At 40.1% G+C, this 15,471-nt stretch overlaps 2 protein-coding genes across 4 annotated transcripts in view; one reads left to right on the top strand and one right to left on the bottom strand.

Annotated features, from left to right (window-relative positions):
* Positions 1-1,637, bottom strand: part of srgap2 (SLIT-ROBO Rho GTPase activating protein 2) — a 55,874-nt gene extending 54,237 nt beyond the window's left edge. For 2 of the 3 annotated variants that reach the window (XM_085456332.1, XM_085456334.1), the window contains exon 1: positions 1,161-1,637. In XM_085456332.1, coding sequence (XP_085312458.1) covers positions 1,161-1,227 — 67 coding nt within the window. In that variant the 5' untranslated portion in view covers positions 1,228-1,637. The remainder of the gene's footprint in view (positions 1-1,160) is intronic. The other variant, XM_085456333.1, reaches the window with a different exon arrangement.
* A 672-nt stretch (positions 1,638-2,309) lies between these two features.
* Positions 2,310-6,407, top strand: LOC146709428 (protein FAM72A). Its single transcript, XM_085456331.1, has 4 exons — positions 2,310-2,967; positions 3,217-3,294; positions 3,842-3,966; positions 4,071-6,407. The coding sequence occupies exons 1-4, from the start codon at positions 2,816-2,818 to the stop codon at positions 4,163-4,165; spliced, it is 450 nt and encodes a 149-aa protein (XP_085312457.1). The 5' UTR covers positions 2,310-2,815; the 3' UTR covers positions 4,166-6,407.
* Positions 6,408-15,471: the final 9,064 nt, after the last annotated feature.

Genomic DNA, 15,471 nt, shown 5'->3' with positions numbered 1-15,471 from the left:
GATAACGCTTCAAAAGTATTTTGTTCCTTACTGACTATCAAGCTTCGTCAAAGAACGCCATGGGGAATTTCTTCGGCAGAAGAGGAGTGCTGAGAGGTGCCAGTAAAGAGGCGAGGGCGTGAAGTGGGCTGGTGTCTTCTCTTCGAAATGGAAATAAGAATCAAGCAGTCGTGGTGGTGGTGTTGGGGGATAAGCCAAGCAGTGGCCCATCTTATCTAGTCATCTGGCACTGCAGTAACAGTGCAAACATGCTGTAACACCCACTCCCCTTCCTGGTACCTCTGAGCCTGTTCCTTCCCTCTCCAGCCTCAAGTACATACCACACAACCCCTCACCCCCCAAGATCTGATAAGCACCCACTGTCACTCTGAGTGACAGTGGGTGCTGGATCCAGTGTGACTGCCTGATGACAGGGAAAAAAAATCAACAAACACAACAATCAGCTAGCGACTAGTTAACAACTCAAACGATCCTTCCTAACAGCTACAATCTACTCTCCCAGCCCTCTCGTGTCCTTGATCACCGGCAGAAGCTGCACCGATGAACTGCGATCGATGAACAAGCCAGGGCACAAATCGATCATTTAATTGCAGTCTGCGTTTAACGCATGAGCGAGCGGTGCCGGTGCACAGCAGCAGCACAGACACGCAGGAGACACAGAAGGGGAAAGAAAACGCCCTGCCTTGTACAGTGTCGAAACCTCAGCCCTGTGGGTCCTCTACGCAAACATACACACATCACCTTAACGTATGCTTTGATAGGAGGCCGCGGTGAGACCACATCTGGACGACACCTAATTTGTGAGCGTTTCCTTTCGCCTTTTGTTGGCCATCGGCGCGTTGCCTTAAAGGAGAGCGATCACACGCTTGGGGGCACGCTGATCATCATGTACCATTTATGATTGCCATTATTTATACACACAAAAAGTGATCCGCCACGTCTGCACAATGACAACCTTCTCGAATGGTTGGTGAAATGCAAAGGCAAGTCTGTCCTTTACGCCTGGTAGGATAGGAGAGGTGAGGGTAACAGAAAAAAATGGGATGCATTACGCCAAGTCAGATCAAACACAGCACGCAGTAAAGTAAGCACAGATTTGACGCTAAATCTCTCCGGGTTGTGCTGCATGAAAACATCTGAGGGGCTTTGAAAAGTTTTACCTTTAACTTGAGTCTCATATTCGGCCACGATCTCCTTGTCCTTTCGGAATTTCGCTGGAGACGTCATGGCTGAGTTTGGAGATCAACCACTTGTCCTCGCAGTAAAGTCAAATTTCTCTTAATAATTCAACAAATCAGCCGTAGATGGAAGGATTGTCAATCTGGAGCCGGTTTTTCAAAAAAGGAAAAAAGAAACAAAACAGCCAAAATGAGATATTTACAGCTCTTCAGTGTTCCCGTGGATAAGTATTGTCTCCCTGCCTCTGCTCACTCAGGGCGCATTGTGAGTTTGGCGCTGCTGCTGCTGTGCTCCTTCCCGACGCCGCGCCTCACCGCCTCCTCAAGAGTAATGGTGCCAACAGCTTCATGAGAAAGGAGAGTCATTCCCTTTACGAAAAAAAAAACCCGATTAACTTCTTACTCAGCACTTTGGAAAGTTTTTTCTTTTGTTACTTGCCCCGAGCGAATCTCGATCTCACTGCTTGTCTAAACTAAAGTGCTACCCTCTCTTCCACCACCCACCTCCTGAAGTGCGAAAGAGGAAACCAAGTGGAGAGATGGAGGGGCTGGCTGCTGGTCAGCCCCCAGTGCGCAGGACAGGCATGGATGCACACATTCACGAGTACATACAACTACATCTGCTACAGCAAGCCTTTAGCTTGCATGCTGCAGGACCGACGGGTATTTATTTGCCTAGGTGAGCTTAGTTTAAATGTGTTGGTAGAGGAACACCTATTTAGGAGCAGGTCACTGCAAATGTGGCTGAAGAGAGCCTCGTGCTTTATTTAGCTATGAACATTAGCGTAAATGCATATAAATTCTAACCCTTAAACGGTAACACGCTAGTTGTGAATAAATACATACATTCCTTCATAAATTCAGCTTTTATAAGAACAGAATACCTGTATACATATATTAAAATGCATTCCATCTTCAGCCTATTACTACGTCAACTTTCTTTTTCTTTTACACTGGCTAAACTACGACCCCGCCTCATACCTACCACTCCACCACGATTGGTCAAACGGTCACACGTGAACGACATTCAAGTCCACCAATCAGCTTTTTTCAGAATTTTGAATCAGGGTTCGTCAAGTTGAATTTTTACCCAATCGCATTCAGAATCCGTAATGAATTTGACCAATAGCGTTGGTTACTATAAAGTGTACATCCAATCAAAATAGCGTATAGGGTCTTTTAAAGATAGTTTAAGGAAGTCCCGTTAAATACCAGGAAGTTGTAAACAAAGCTGACAGCTATTTAGTTAGCTGTTAAGTACATGAATGGATGCCCAGTAAGCCGTGAAAACAGGCCAGTTGTTCATCGATATCGTGGATTAATTAACAGTACAGCTTGTTTTATACATATAGAGCGGGTTTCGCGAGAATATATATATATATATATCCCTTCGTATGTTCGTTTCACAAGCTAACGTTAGCTGCCTTCCGTTATATCGTTAGGAAAGGCTAACGTTTGCACAAGGACATTGGAGCTAGCGTTGACGCTTGCAAAGTTAATTTACAGCTTTATTAAACCGAAGTGAACGGTTAGTGAGAATTCTCAGTGTCTGGTTCTTTTTTCCCTTTCTGCGTTTGCTGTCCGGAGGCAGAAAGAACGTGAAAAAAAGGGCGAAGTCCGCATTTAGCAAAACAACAATGTCTACTTCAAACGCTAATTTTAAAAACAAGTGTGTGACCCAGGTGAACTGCATATTTTGTGACAGCCTGCTCTGCACGAGAGGCATGAAGGCAGTGCTTCTTGCAGACACCGAGGTCGAGCTGTTTTCCACTGACATACCTCCCAATAGGTAAGAGCTAATTTTCTTAGTAGTGCTGCTAGTTTTTGTTTATGTCGGTTTCCAAGGCAAGTGGCAAAACTGTGGCAAAGTGATGTCTGTCTGCTTAACCGATTGGAGGAGATACACAATGCTCTGGCCAAGCTGCCGTTATAATTAATAGGGTTTGTTGTATGACAATATAAAATAAGTGTGTGTGTTGTTGTTTTTTTGTCCTTTAATGGGTGTGTTTGTGTCTCCTTGCACGAACCCTCCCCGCAGAACTGTTGACTTTGTGGCCAGCTGCTACTCCACTGAAAGCTGTAAATGCAAACTGAGAGACATCGCATGTCTCAAATGGTATATATTATATTATATTATTCCTTTTCGTCTTTGCAGTGTTTACTTTGGAAACATAATCTGTTGATATTCATAAGAAGGACACCAAACAGGTAGTTGCATATGTACACATATCTGTACAAATTGTTGGGCCTGTCAACTGTAAGTTTATATGCTGATTATTTTATTTTTGAGCCTGTTGCTATACTAAACATTAGGTAGTGCTTGAAAAGCAACATTACAATTTATACACTTTAGCACAAGTGATCAAATGATACCGGAAAATACTTGTCTTTACTTAAAAATGTCAGTTAAATAAATATTAAAGCCATTGCCAGTTATGTCTGCACATATTAATTTTAAATCATATTTACAGCACAGTACAGTAAACAGTGAACCTTTATAGAGTTTCATTTGTGTTCATGGGCTTTTGTTATTGTACGCAGGGCAAACACAAACATGTGTTAGATAATGGAAACTCACTAGTAGTGTTGGCACTTTTCAGAAGTGCCCCCAGCAAATAGCTGACTCACGTTTCTTCTTTATCCTCGCTCCCTCCCTCTTTTAGTGGAAATGTTGTGGGCTATCACGTTGTAGCCCCCTGCAAACCCTGCCTGCTCTCCTGTAACAACGGCCACTTCTGGATGTTCAATAGCGATGCTGTTTCTACTCTCAACAGACTGGATTCAACGGGTCAGTATAAATTCACCTTTGATAAAACTGAAATGCTATGCAATTGCATAGTCCATGAGATGTGTACATAAGACTTCATAAGTCCCCTTCACATGTGTCTGCAGGCCTTAATCTGCTCCTTTGGGGAGATCTTCCTGAGCTAGATGACAGCGAGAATGAAGAATCAGAAAGCCCATCAGAGGAGGAGTGTATTAGGTAGAGTGGGATATGGACAATGTGAGAGACCTGGAGTGCCAGCTTTTGAGAGGTGGAGATTTAAAAAAAGAAAAAAAGTGTATAATCCATGCTGGGATGAGACAAAAGAAGAGGAACCAAAAGGGTAAATGAACACCCAGTTACATGGGACCAGCAATCCTGCTGTACTACTCTGTGTGGGCTGAAAGATTAAACCATTGTTCACTTATGACCCTACCTGGAAAAAAAAAGTGGTGTCACAGCAGGTGTTTTCCCACTATAAGCTGGCAGAGAACACCTGCCTTGACATTAGTGATTTGGGGTGTGGCTGTAAATACTGGAAGGTTTAAACCCAAAGAGAGCGGTACAGGGGAAGCTTTTGGTGCTCGTAATTGAGTGTTTTAATTACCCTTTAACCTGTGACCATGCCTTTCCTGATCACTTTTCACTGTTAAAAGCACAGACACGCACATTCACACATTCTTTTCAGTCTTTCTCTCATTTTTGTACATTTGTGTGCTATTATTTTAACAAAAAAAAAACATGCAGCTGAATTAAATTGAAAATAACAGACAGCTACACTCCATAATGTAGTGTGTTCTGCTTTTCAGAGCTCATTGTTTTGATCAGCCTTATGAAAAGTTGGGTGTGGTGTGATTAATTAATGGTACATACCAGTGAATGCTTTGCTTTTTCACACCATTAACACCATCAGATTTTTCTGGAGGCCTTTTCAGATATGGGACATTAAAATGTTAAAGTGACAGCATTCTGTTCTTCAGACATGGGTGACTTTTACGTTCATGTTCCTCGAGGTTTTATTAAGATATACTAAGGGGACTGACAAAGAGACAAACGTGTGTTTGTAATATTTTGAGTGATATGTCGAATTATTGGCAGCAGCTATTGACGCGTAAAGAAAAAAAGAGCTTTTCTGTCTTATTGGGATCAACTCGTGAGATACTCAACTCGCACAGATGCAGCAGAGGCATGCATTCAGATTTACGCCATGTCGAATGTGACACAAATTTTTTCTACCTGGAAAAATTACTGTCACGACTTTTGCTTAAAAGTTATCGGGGTGCCCATTCAGGCACAAAGCTAACATGCTCAGATGCTGTCAAATTAATGAAAAGGCGCTAACTGAAACTTTGAGTTCTTTTTGAATCCCTCATATTGAAGAAATAGCACAATTACAGAGTGATGTATCTATTTATGTTCCTTGGTCGTAAAGGGCATATTTAATTTAGGTTACCTTACAATCTGCTCTTCTGTCATTGGTGGATTTTGAGATGCTGACATAGTGTTTGCTGCACTTGTGATAGCAGCATTTAAGTGTTTAACACCCAGCCGAGTCTGACTGTAGCAGTGTTCCTTACTAACTTACTAACCTATGAATGGGTTGTGCTTTCACACAAGCCTGTGGAGCAGCTGAGTGGAGTATTCACCCAGAGCTCAAACAATAAATAGCTCAATATAAACAAATGCTTACATTTGTGACAATTTAAAAAAAGCATGCCGATCATGAAGCAAGATCGTGAAAACATGAGCTCAAATGGGTGCGAGTGTCCTAGCTCTGTTTCTGTTGCACAACTGTTCACTTTTTATGTAGCAGCATACCTGTAGCAACTGAGGAGATGGAAAAAGTGAACTCCAAAGAATCATGGGACATATCAGTGTTTAACTTACAGGTTGCCTCCTAGTCTAGAAAGATAATTACTTCATGTGGCGCCTGATTTATAGAAAAGCCTTTGACTTTTTATTTGTGAGCTGTTTGAAATGATGCTTAAACCAGTGCTACAAAGCTCCCAAAATTGAATATTTTAGCCTTACTGAAATGAACCTCTGTTAAACTGTAACCTCTGGGCTGTTGCTGTATATTAACCTGTCATCACTGAGTGACCAGGCCATTTACTCAGCAAGCTACAAAATCCTCCATTCACAACAGACTCAACTCAAAGCCTCTTTTTCACAGTGCCATCCTTAAGCTCTTGTTATTGTTTCACTGCTGTGCCCTGCTAATACTATGATCCTGTCTTAAAGTAACAATGTTTCTGTGGGTGATTGACAACTTCCTGTGTTGCCGGTGAACATTATTTTAAAAAAGGAAAAAATGAGCAAATGTTGAATGTCCCACTTTTTAGGTGAAGGAAGAGGAGAAGAAAGGAAGCAGCTTTTTAAAATGTTTAACTGGCCTCTGTTTGTCTATGCTATAGCCTTTAGTTGTGGAAATACACCCATAAACGAGGAAACTTTTTCTGTATTTTCCACATTTTAAAAATTATAACTGACAGTCTGTCACACTTTCACACCAAATACTGTCTGTGTGGATACCATACAGTGCATCAGCTAGGTATTTATTATATCCACAAACCAAATATCTATCACCACATACTTACTTTGGGGTTTTTTTGTTTACAAAATTTGTTTACAACTGCTTGTTTTGTTTTGTGCTGTAGTACTTATGTCTCTGTTTCTGTATTTAATATTTAATTGTGTAGTGCTTTGTTTTGTACATTTAAAGACTGAATGTGTGCAGTTTTACCTCAAGAAGGTATTACTCGTGAGCTTCCTCTGGCTAGGACAATTGTCAAATGATAATCAGAAGAACTATTTAAATGGCTGTGTCTGGATGTGAATAACTTTGATTAACATGCCCTGCTGAAAATGTATATTTTGGAATTGCACTGAAACTGCATTGATAGTTTGAAGAAAATGATTTGTTGTTTTGTATGCTTGTTAAATTAATAAAGTTTTTCTTTTTTTTCAAAGTTTCTCAGTTGCCCCAAACTTTTTTTTTTTGTTGTCAGTTTTTTTTGAGTATATAACAAGTGGACACTTTATTAGAGATACTGCTCAACTGCAAATGCAAGCATCTGTTTAGCCAAGACAGACAGCAACTCAATGCACCATGTTCAAACTGAGCATCAGTGAAGAAAGGTGATACAAGTGACTTTGCATATGGAGTGACTGTTGTTGGCACAGGGATCTTGTCTGAATATTAGACAACAGTAACTCAAATGATCTGTTGTTACAACCGAGGTATGCAGAAGAGGATATAGCTACAGCAGCAGAACACCACATCAGGTGCCACTTCCATCAGCTAAGAACAGGAAATGAGCTACAAATCCCACGCGCTCACCAGTATAGGACAATAGAAGACTGGCGAAACATTCTCTGGTCTAATGAGTCTTGATTTCTGCTGCAAAATTCCGATGGTAGAGTCACTGTGGGGGATATGTTTTTGGAGTATTTTGGACTACTTGGCACCAACTGAGCATTATTGCTGATGATGTCTTTTGTTTTTGTACAAATCGTCTGATTGCTTCTTTCTGTAGGATAACATGCAGCGTCACAAAGCTCATATCATCTCAGACTAGATTCTTAATATGACAATGCGTTCATTTTGCACAAACAGCCTCCAGAGTGTCCAGATTTCAATCCAACTGAGCACCTTTGGGATGTGGTGGAAAGGGAGAGTCACATAATGGATGTGCAGCTGACAAATCAGCAACAACTGTGCTATTTACCCCATCTTTTACTTATTTATTTGTTCTGTCAAATTAAGCAGATGACTCCACTGGCTTTATCATTTCACATTTTAATCTTATTGAGCCAGGAATCCATCCCATGTCTCTGAACACCCCAGTTAGGATCCAGAAAAAGCGTTCTGCTCTGTTTTATATTCCGTAAATCCTCCGCATCCCTGGAGTATCATTTAATTATAGGGAAGACTTGCAAGTTCTTCACATATTTTTAATTTGCTGACAACAGACCCCAATGCTATCCCGGCTGCTTCAGCCAGAATTTTTAATCCCGCTTCTTATCTCATAAATTTATCATATAAAATGTATTTCATGGTCTGTTCACTTGAGCTCTATTACAGAATGTTTTGACAAACTCACAAATCATTTAGTATGAGCCCGTCTTGAATTACCCTTTAAAACACTGGTGCACATTAAAACCAGAGAAAAAGACTTTTGCAATAGTGAAAAAAAGCGTAATATAATTAATTTTATAAAGTGGAATATTGTACTTGTTCTTCTATGTTCATCATCATAATCATCAAAACACTATCCCCCAAGTCTCTCCAATCCACACAGCTGATATGATTATCATGATTATGATAATGAATTTGTCAAATGAATATTTAACTATGGGCACAAATCACAAAGTTCATCACCATGTGTGCATAACAGAGCGCTTCCCCATCTTTAAAGTGAATGACAGAAAAAAAGCGAAGAGCAAGATAAGTTGGTGTCATTCCAAATTATTATTAAATATTAAATTATTAAAGGAGGATATCTTCAAGACAGCAGGAGGGTTAATATGCTACAGGCTGTTTACTTTGGAGACATGCTGTGGATATGGATGCAACCTGACACGACACCTTGAATACTGCATAAAAATGAGAAAAGAAATATCACCTGTAACTAAATTTGATCATTTTGTAACAAAAAGCAATTAAAAACTAATTATTGTAATTAATAATTTGCTTTGTTGATTTAGTCTTAATTCTTAGAATACATTTGATGGTGTCAGCGCCCTTGTACCGATGGCATATTTTTACCCCCCAAAAACCTGTATAATCACGAGGAAAGCAAATTGTGTTTTGACTGTGAATTATTTTATTTAACAAGCACGATACGAAATCTGAATGCTGTGTTTTATGTTATACCTCAGTGCAAAGGTATGAAATTCATAACTAACATGAAACTAAAGAATATTTTTTTCCACCTATTATTACCTGTGAAGTCTGTGAAATCTCCTCCACAGACAGGTCAAGGAGAAAGCCTTTGTTTGGAAAGTTTACAGTGTAAGGAGAGCTCTTTTCAGTGATGGGGATACTACGCCAGAAGATGGAGAAGCATGCCAGTAGACATCTTAACTACAAAGAGAAAGAGTATTTGCCTTGAAAGAATACAAGTAAGAGAGCATATCTGGAATAAGGAAAACTCCTTTCGTCTGCAGTTTTTAGTAGTACAGGGTGTGCAACTGTAAACTTCCACAAGAGCACAGAGGGACTCACTTCTTTTCTGGAACGGTCTGCCTGAAGTTTTGGAATTTGTTTTTGCATGCCTTCATATGAAGCATTCTTTGTTGCTGTTGGGACAAGTACTGGGCAACTCAGGTAGTGAAAAAAAGAGAAAAAAAACGATATAAATATCTGATTCTTGTGCCTTGCCCTGTTTTCACATGTTTTTGTAGCAACTGCATACATTACAGCCCATGCCCACACAGCGTCTGCCCTTTCTTTGAGTTTATCGCTTCGCAGAATGTTTCAAGCTGTCGATTCTTATCTGCAATTTAAACAACTCCACCATAGATGTCACCACAGGTCCAAATGTTAGGTTGCATCTAAATTTGACTCCATCTGCTAAACCATTGTTGTACTTTTGAAGTACAAAGTAGTCAAAGGGAGACCAGTTTTCCAGGAGAGCTTCCAGGTATCTGTAAGACTGAATGAATGTGTAGCAGGGCAAATGAATAGTGCGTAGTCTCATTTCTTAGAAAAATAGTGGATAAATTAAATCCAATATTCTGTCTTTGCCTAAGTGTCAGCTGAGCTGGTTAATCAGGCAGAACCAGGTTTACAGGAAAACGGGCTAGTGCAAGTCTAACAGTGTTGGTTTGGTTTACTGCTGTTGACACTGTGTTGATCTTGATTTATTGTGATTTTTCATGAATGTGCAAAAAATCGTCCTAATATCAATTTAGGAAAGTTAAAGTTCAATATTGAAAACACTTCTGGAAACACCAGATAGCCCTAATTCTAAAATTTTCATCCCACATGAACAACTTTCAGATGATAAAACAAACACATTCATACCAACTAACTTTCTTTAATGAGAGTTTCGTGGTGGCAAAAAACTGACATTTGCAACCCCGTGGTATCCAACTATGGGTTTGCTACTTATAACGTGAGTTCGCTGCCATGTTTTCAGGGCTGAATATGTCTGTTTGTGCGCAACGATCGCTTTCATGCTCTGTAAGCCACAGTTCTGAGAAAGTTTGGAAGTGAAGCCATAATTAATCTTCATAATTAGTCCCGTTCTTCCTGCTATGACTTGTGAAAAATTTCTTCCATTCAAATATTCAGTGCCTCTGGTGAACAAAGAGAGCATGTTGCTCAATCAAATCCACAAAGCAATCATAATTACTGCAGTTCAAAATCTGTTTTTTTTCTCTTTTAATGGTAAATCAGGATTGTTTTTTAGATCGCTCCAGAACTTAATTGAGTAAACCTACTATAGCAGGGGTGTCAAACTCAAATACACAGTGGGCCAAAATTCAAACAAGTTTTGCTGAAAAACTGAATATGGGACAAGAAAAGCTTAATACTAAACAATATATATATTAGCTGTATAATACCAGTAGGCCAGCTCTAATAATAATTTGGTATGGCTTCGCGGGCCAAATGTAATTAGGCTGTGGGCCAAATTTGGCCCGCGGGCCAGAGTTTGACACCTATATGTACTATAGGTATACTTTAAGTATTCGTATAAGAAAGATAAAGATATGTGTTTTTATTTACTGCCTGTACCAATAAATAAAATAGAGGAAATCTGACTGCAGCGCAGTCGTCTGCAGCTACTTCGTCACAATCACACACCTCCAGCATTTAGTTGTCCAAGCATATGATAGCACATACCTGGTGATTCGGTGGACAATTCTCAAACAGAGCACAGTGGCTCCCTCTGTTGTATGTAAGGTGGAATAACATCCACAGAAACTTCAACAGAAACGATCTGCTGTCAATGGTGGACATTTCAGGCAGTAAATATAAATAGCATCATATGATTTCTATTTGAGTACAGACTGGCCTCTTTTGCAGTACACTAAAACCACACTTTTATTGTTTGTTACTCTTTTTTCTCTCTTTCTTTTCTTTTAAAACATTACCTATTTTAAGTATTAAAATCTGAGAGTATTAGATTAATTAGTGGGAGAACCTATAAGATTTTTGTTCCTGCATCATTTTGGTAATCTGAGGAAAAATACAATAATGTGGTGTCATCTCTTTGATCTTTAAGACAACGACTGTAAATCAAACCTGGAGTGCCGGAGGTGTCCTTCAGGGAAAACCTTTTTTTGGTTTTGTTGGTGGACAGGTTTTTGTAAAAACGTACTTTTGATTCAGTTATGATAATTTCATGGTGATGACCTTAGTATTACTTTTATTAATGTTGTGGTGAATGACGCCCTGTCTAATCATTTTTGTGTTTTCTTTGATGGGCTGATCACCTCAGTCACCAGAGCCAGACAGAAAACTATCAAAAAGAGGCATTTCAATGAACACGCTACTGTATTTATGGAGGCCATTGCTATGATATCCAATATAACAGCAGAGTCTGTGGATGACCGGCTCCATCATTTTAACACTAACCTCCTCGGGGTTTTCTCCACCATATTGCACCTGTGAGGGTTAAAATTGCTGCTGTTAAACAGAAAGTATCCACAGTGCTTCATTTGTTCCACATTTTGTCACGTTGCAGCCTGATTCAAGATGGATTGAATTCATTTTTACCTCAAAATTCTACACACAACCCTGTAGTGACTAAATGAAAAAAGTTTGCTTGAAATTCTTGTAAATGCATTAAAAAACAAAACAAAACTGTGTCTCAGTTTGTTATGTATGGGACTGCATGGTCACAGATCAGTCAGGGTACATGCTATATTATACAGAAATAAAGCATTGTTGTTGCCAGGACACTCAAACGCTAGTTCAGGTGTGTTCAGTTGATCTGTTTCCACTGATCATCTGCTAGACTTTTCTAAAACTCCACCTGTGGTAAATCCAGTTGATTGAACATGATTTGGAAAGGCACACACCTGTTTATATAAGGTCCCATAGCTGACTGATCATGTCACAGTATAAACCAAGCCGTGAAGTCCAAGGAATTATATCAAGGCACAGATCTAGGGAAGGGTACAGAAAAGTTTCTACTGCACTGAAGGTCCCAGTGAACGCAGTGGCCTCCATCATCCATAAACTGAAGAAATTAGAACTCACCAGGACTCTTCCTGGAGCTGACAGCCCGACCAACCTGACTGCTACATATACAACATATCACGCCCGTATGGCAGAGTGGCCAGACAGAGTAGTCACTTCTCAGTAAAACTAGTTTTCCAAAAGGCACCTGAAGGACTCTCCTACCATGAGAAACAAAATTCTTTGGACTGATGAAACAAAGATTAGAGTCTTTGGTCTGAATGCCAAGTGTCATGCCTGGAGGAAACCAGGCACTGTTCATAACCTGCCCAATATCATCCCTGCAGTGAAGCATGGTGGTGACAACATCATGATGTGGGGATGTTTTCTGGCAGCAGGAACTGGGATTGAGGCAACTAGTCAGGATTGAGGCAACAATGAATGCAGCAACATAAAGAGGCATCCATGAAGATATCCTGCTCCAGATCTCTCTGGACCTCAGACTGAGGTGACGCTTCATCTTCCAGCAGGACACTAAGCCAAAATAACAAAGGAGCAGCTTCAGGCCCACTCTGTGAACATACTTGAGTGGTAGACATATCTGAAAACGGATGTGCACAGATGTTCCTCATCATTCGGGATGGAGCTCAAGAGATTCTGCAAAGAAGATTGTGAGAAACTGCCCAAAACTAGTGTGCCAAGCCTTTAGCATCATACTCAAAAAGACTCAATGCTCTGTGTGCTGCCCATAGACTGGGGACAATCTGAGCTCAAAGAACTCTTTCTGTTAAATGGAAGTTTAGTTTTTCCATCCCGCTGTTGTCAAATGTTAGCTCACAGGGACCGTTTTTTTGTTCTTATTTGTTTTCATTTTGCTTTATTTCTTTGTGTTTTATATATTTTTTAATGCTATAGGATGTGTAGCCTACACAGCAATTAGTTTGAGATGTTGACTCGGCTTCCAGTTTCCCCACATCTCGATCCAATCGAGCATCTGTGGGATGAGCTGGACAAGCAAATCCGATCCATGCAGGCTCCACTTACAGGAACAGCAACTTATAGGAATTAAAGGATCTGCTGCTAAGATCTTTGTGCCAGACACCACAGGACACCTTCAGCTGTCTAGCAGAGTCCATGCCTTGATGGGTCAGAGCTGTTTTGGCAGCAATAGGGGGAACCAGCCAGGTGTTAGGCAGGTGGTCCTAATATTACGCCTGATCGGTGTATAAACATCTTTGCATGTTTTCCACAGACTGTTTGATTGTTGCTGGTTCCTGTACAAAAAGAACAGCTAATTGCTTCCTTGCATTGATTGACAGTGTTTACTGTAGAACATTAAGAAAGGCTATCATCTCCAAACAATCCATAAAGGAGTTGCTCATCAGTGTTGTACGTCTACTTAAAAAGAAAAGTATAAAAATTTGGTTTTTGACACTAGATGGCGCAGTTGTACCATAAATAGAGGCCATCATTAGCCCACATGGGTAGAGGGACAGCCCGATAAAAGAACCATTTTAGAATAAAGACACCATCACTAACTTTGGCTGACTTGCCACACTGGTGCTGGAGTTATTGTATTTGGAGGATGCAGGGAAAAAAGAACCTAAAGGACAAATCTCATAGATTCTTAATTTAAACTCCCCAAAACAAAACAGAATCTGATTTCTCATTAACAGGTTGTGTAATCTGTAATAAAAAAAAAGAAGAAGACAGATTTCTCTCTGCGCAAAAACCACCAGCTTATTTTTCAGAAAGGTCGTCAGTGTAAAAAGACTGAGTTACTGCCCTTTTCACATGGAATAAATAATTTTACATTCAGACACTCCAAGCAAATGTCATAATTGCACTGGCTAGGACAGATGAAGAGGACTGCCATCAAATTAGCGGTCACCTTGATCATCAGTGGGAGCAGAATATTTTATAATATTATATTATAGCGCTGCAGTCTGTCATGGTCATCTCTTGATAGCAGACCTAAAAGGCTAGACTAATGTCCAGCTTTGCTTGATTATGCATATTAATGACACCTCAAGAATTCATCACACACAAAAAAATCTTTCTTCAGTGGGCGAGGAGGGCAAATGGTAATAAATGGCTGAATTTATTCACTTTAGGGGAGGAAACTTTCATGAGACTGGTAGGCAGGCTGCTTGAGTTCTTAAATAATTTAAGAAAATCGATTTTTGTCTGTGTGCGTGTGTGTGTGTGTGTGATGGGCTATGATTACCTATCCACAAAAACACATCCTTTAGGAACTAATCAGCCCCTGAGCTTGAGAACACTCGTTTTATGATTAAGGCATAATAAAAACAATTGCTTTTCCAAGCTTAGTCTGGGGAAAAGGAACTGCAGGTGGCATGTGCAACAGTGCAGGTTTTCAACAACTGGGCTGCCTACTGGCCCAAGATTATACTCTCGGCAAGCTGCACTGGGCTTTTGTTGAAGTGCTAGAGATAACACAAAGAAAACTTCAAACAGGCTTCTTATTGTGTTCTATTCTTCTGGGCAAGCTGATTACAGTTAAGGATAAAAGTTGTTCCTATACAGTAAACTAATGCGGAGAATCAGAGAGCACTAATTAAGTCATGGGGGATCTGAGGCGGTCGGCTTGGATGTGTTCCCCAACACCCAGACCGTAGGGGTTTAGTAGGAACTTTACAGCCCAACAGCAGTCAGCATCAAAGGTGTTTATTGTCAGCTGAATGTCCGGTGGAGGCATGAACCGCTGGGTGTTCAAAGCCAGAGGGGCAAAAAAAAAAAGCACTAGCTACAGCTTCTTACCCTTGCTTGTCTTTACTCCTCTTTTTCGACTCTCCATCTCACCGCCCCAGTAGAGCTGAGAAAGTTGCACTAAATAACATTTTGTGTCCAAATGAGTACAGCCAGTGTCTATCTAACATGTAAATAGATATTAGCATAATGAAGCAAAAACCCCTTCATTTAACCTCAGATTTTTTTATTTCTAAAACTAAATAGCATTTAATTGGTTTTCAGGCAGGAGAAAAAGAACCTTTAGACTAATGTTTCTTTAAAAATCTGACAAATTATGAATTTATGAACTTGTCTTTCAGGTCAGTGTCAGCATGTTACATTCAGTTTTCAATTTTAATTTCAATAGAATGGATATTACTATGTTTAAGTGGACATGTTGCATTCCTCATGATCACAGCTCTGAATAGCTGAAGCATCATTGTTTGCTCTACGACCTCGGCAGACACTGAATAGATTCATTTTGTGCAAAATTGAGTGCGCGCATTTGTGTATGTGTGTGCAGTTTATCCGTGTGTCTGTGTGTGTGCGTGCATGTGTATTTACTCACCTCGTCTTTGAAATTGTATCTTCAGTGACTGTTTGTTTGCAAAGCCACTGATGAAGGTGACCAGACCTAGAACAGGAAC

Source organism: Copadichromis virginalis, linkage group LG5 (assembly GCF_057382275.1).
Source record: "Copadichromis virginalis isolate Kocher_CV1m ecotype Utaka linkage group LG5, C_Virginalis_male_GT1.1, whole genome shotgun sequence".
In the NCBI taxonomy this organism is placed as follows: Eukaryota; Metazoa; Chordata; class Actinopteri; order Cichliformes; family Cichlidae; genus Copadichromis; species Copadichromis virginalis.
This window is presented reverse-complemented; position numbering and strand designations above follow the sequence as displayed.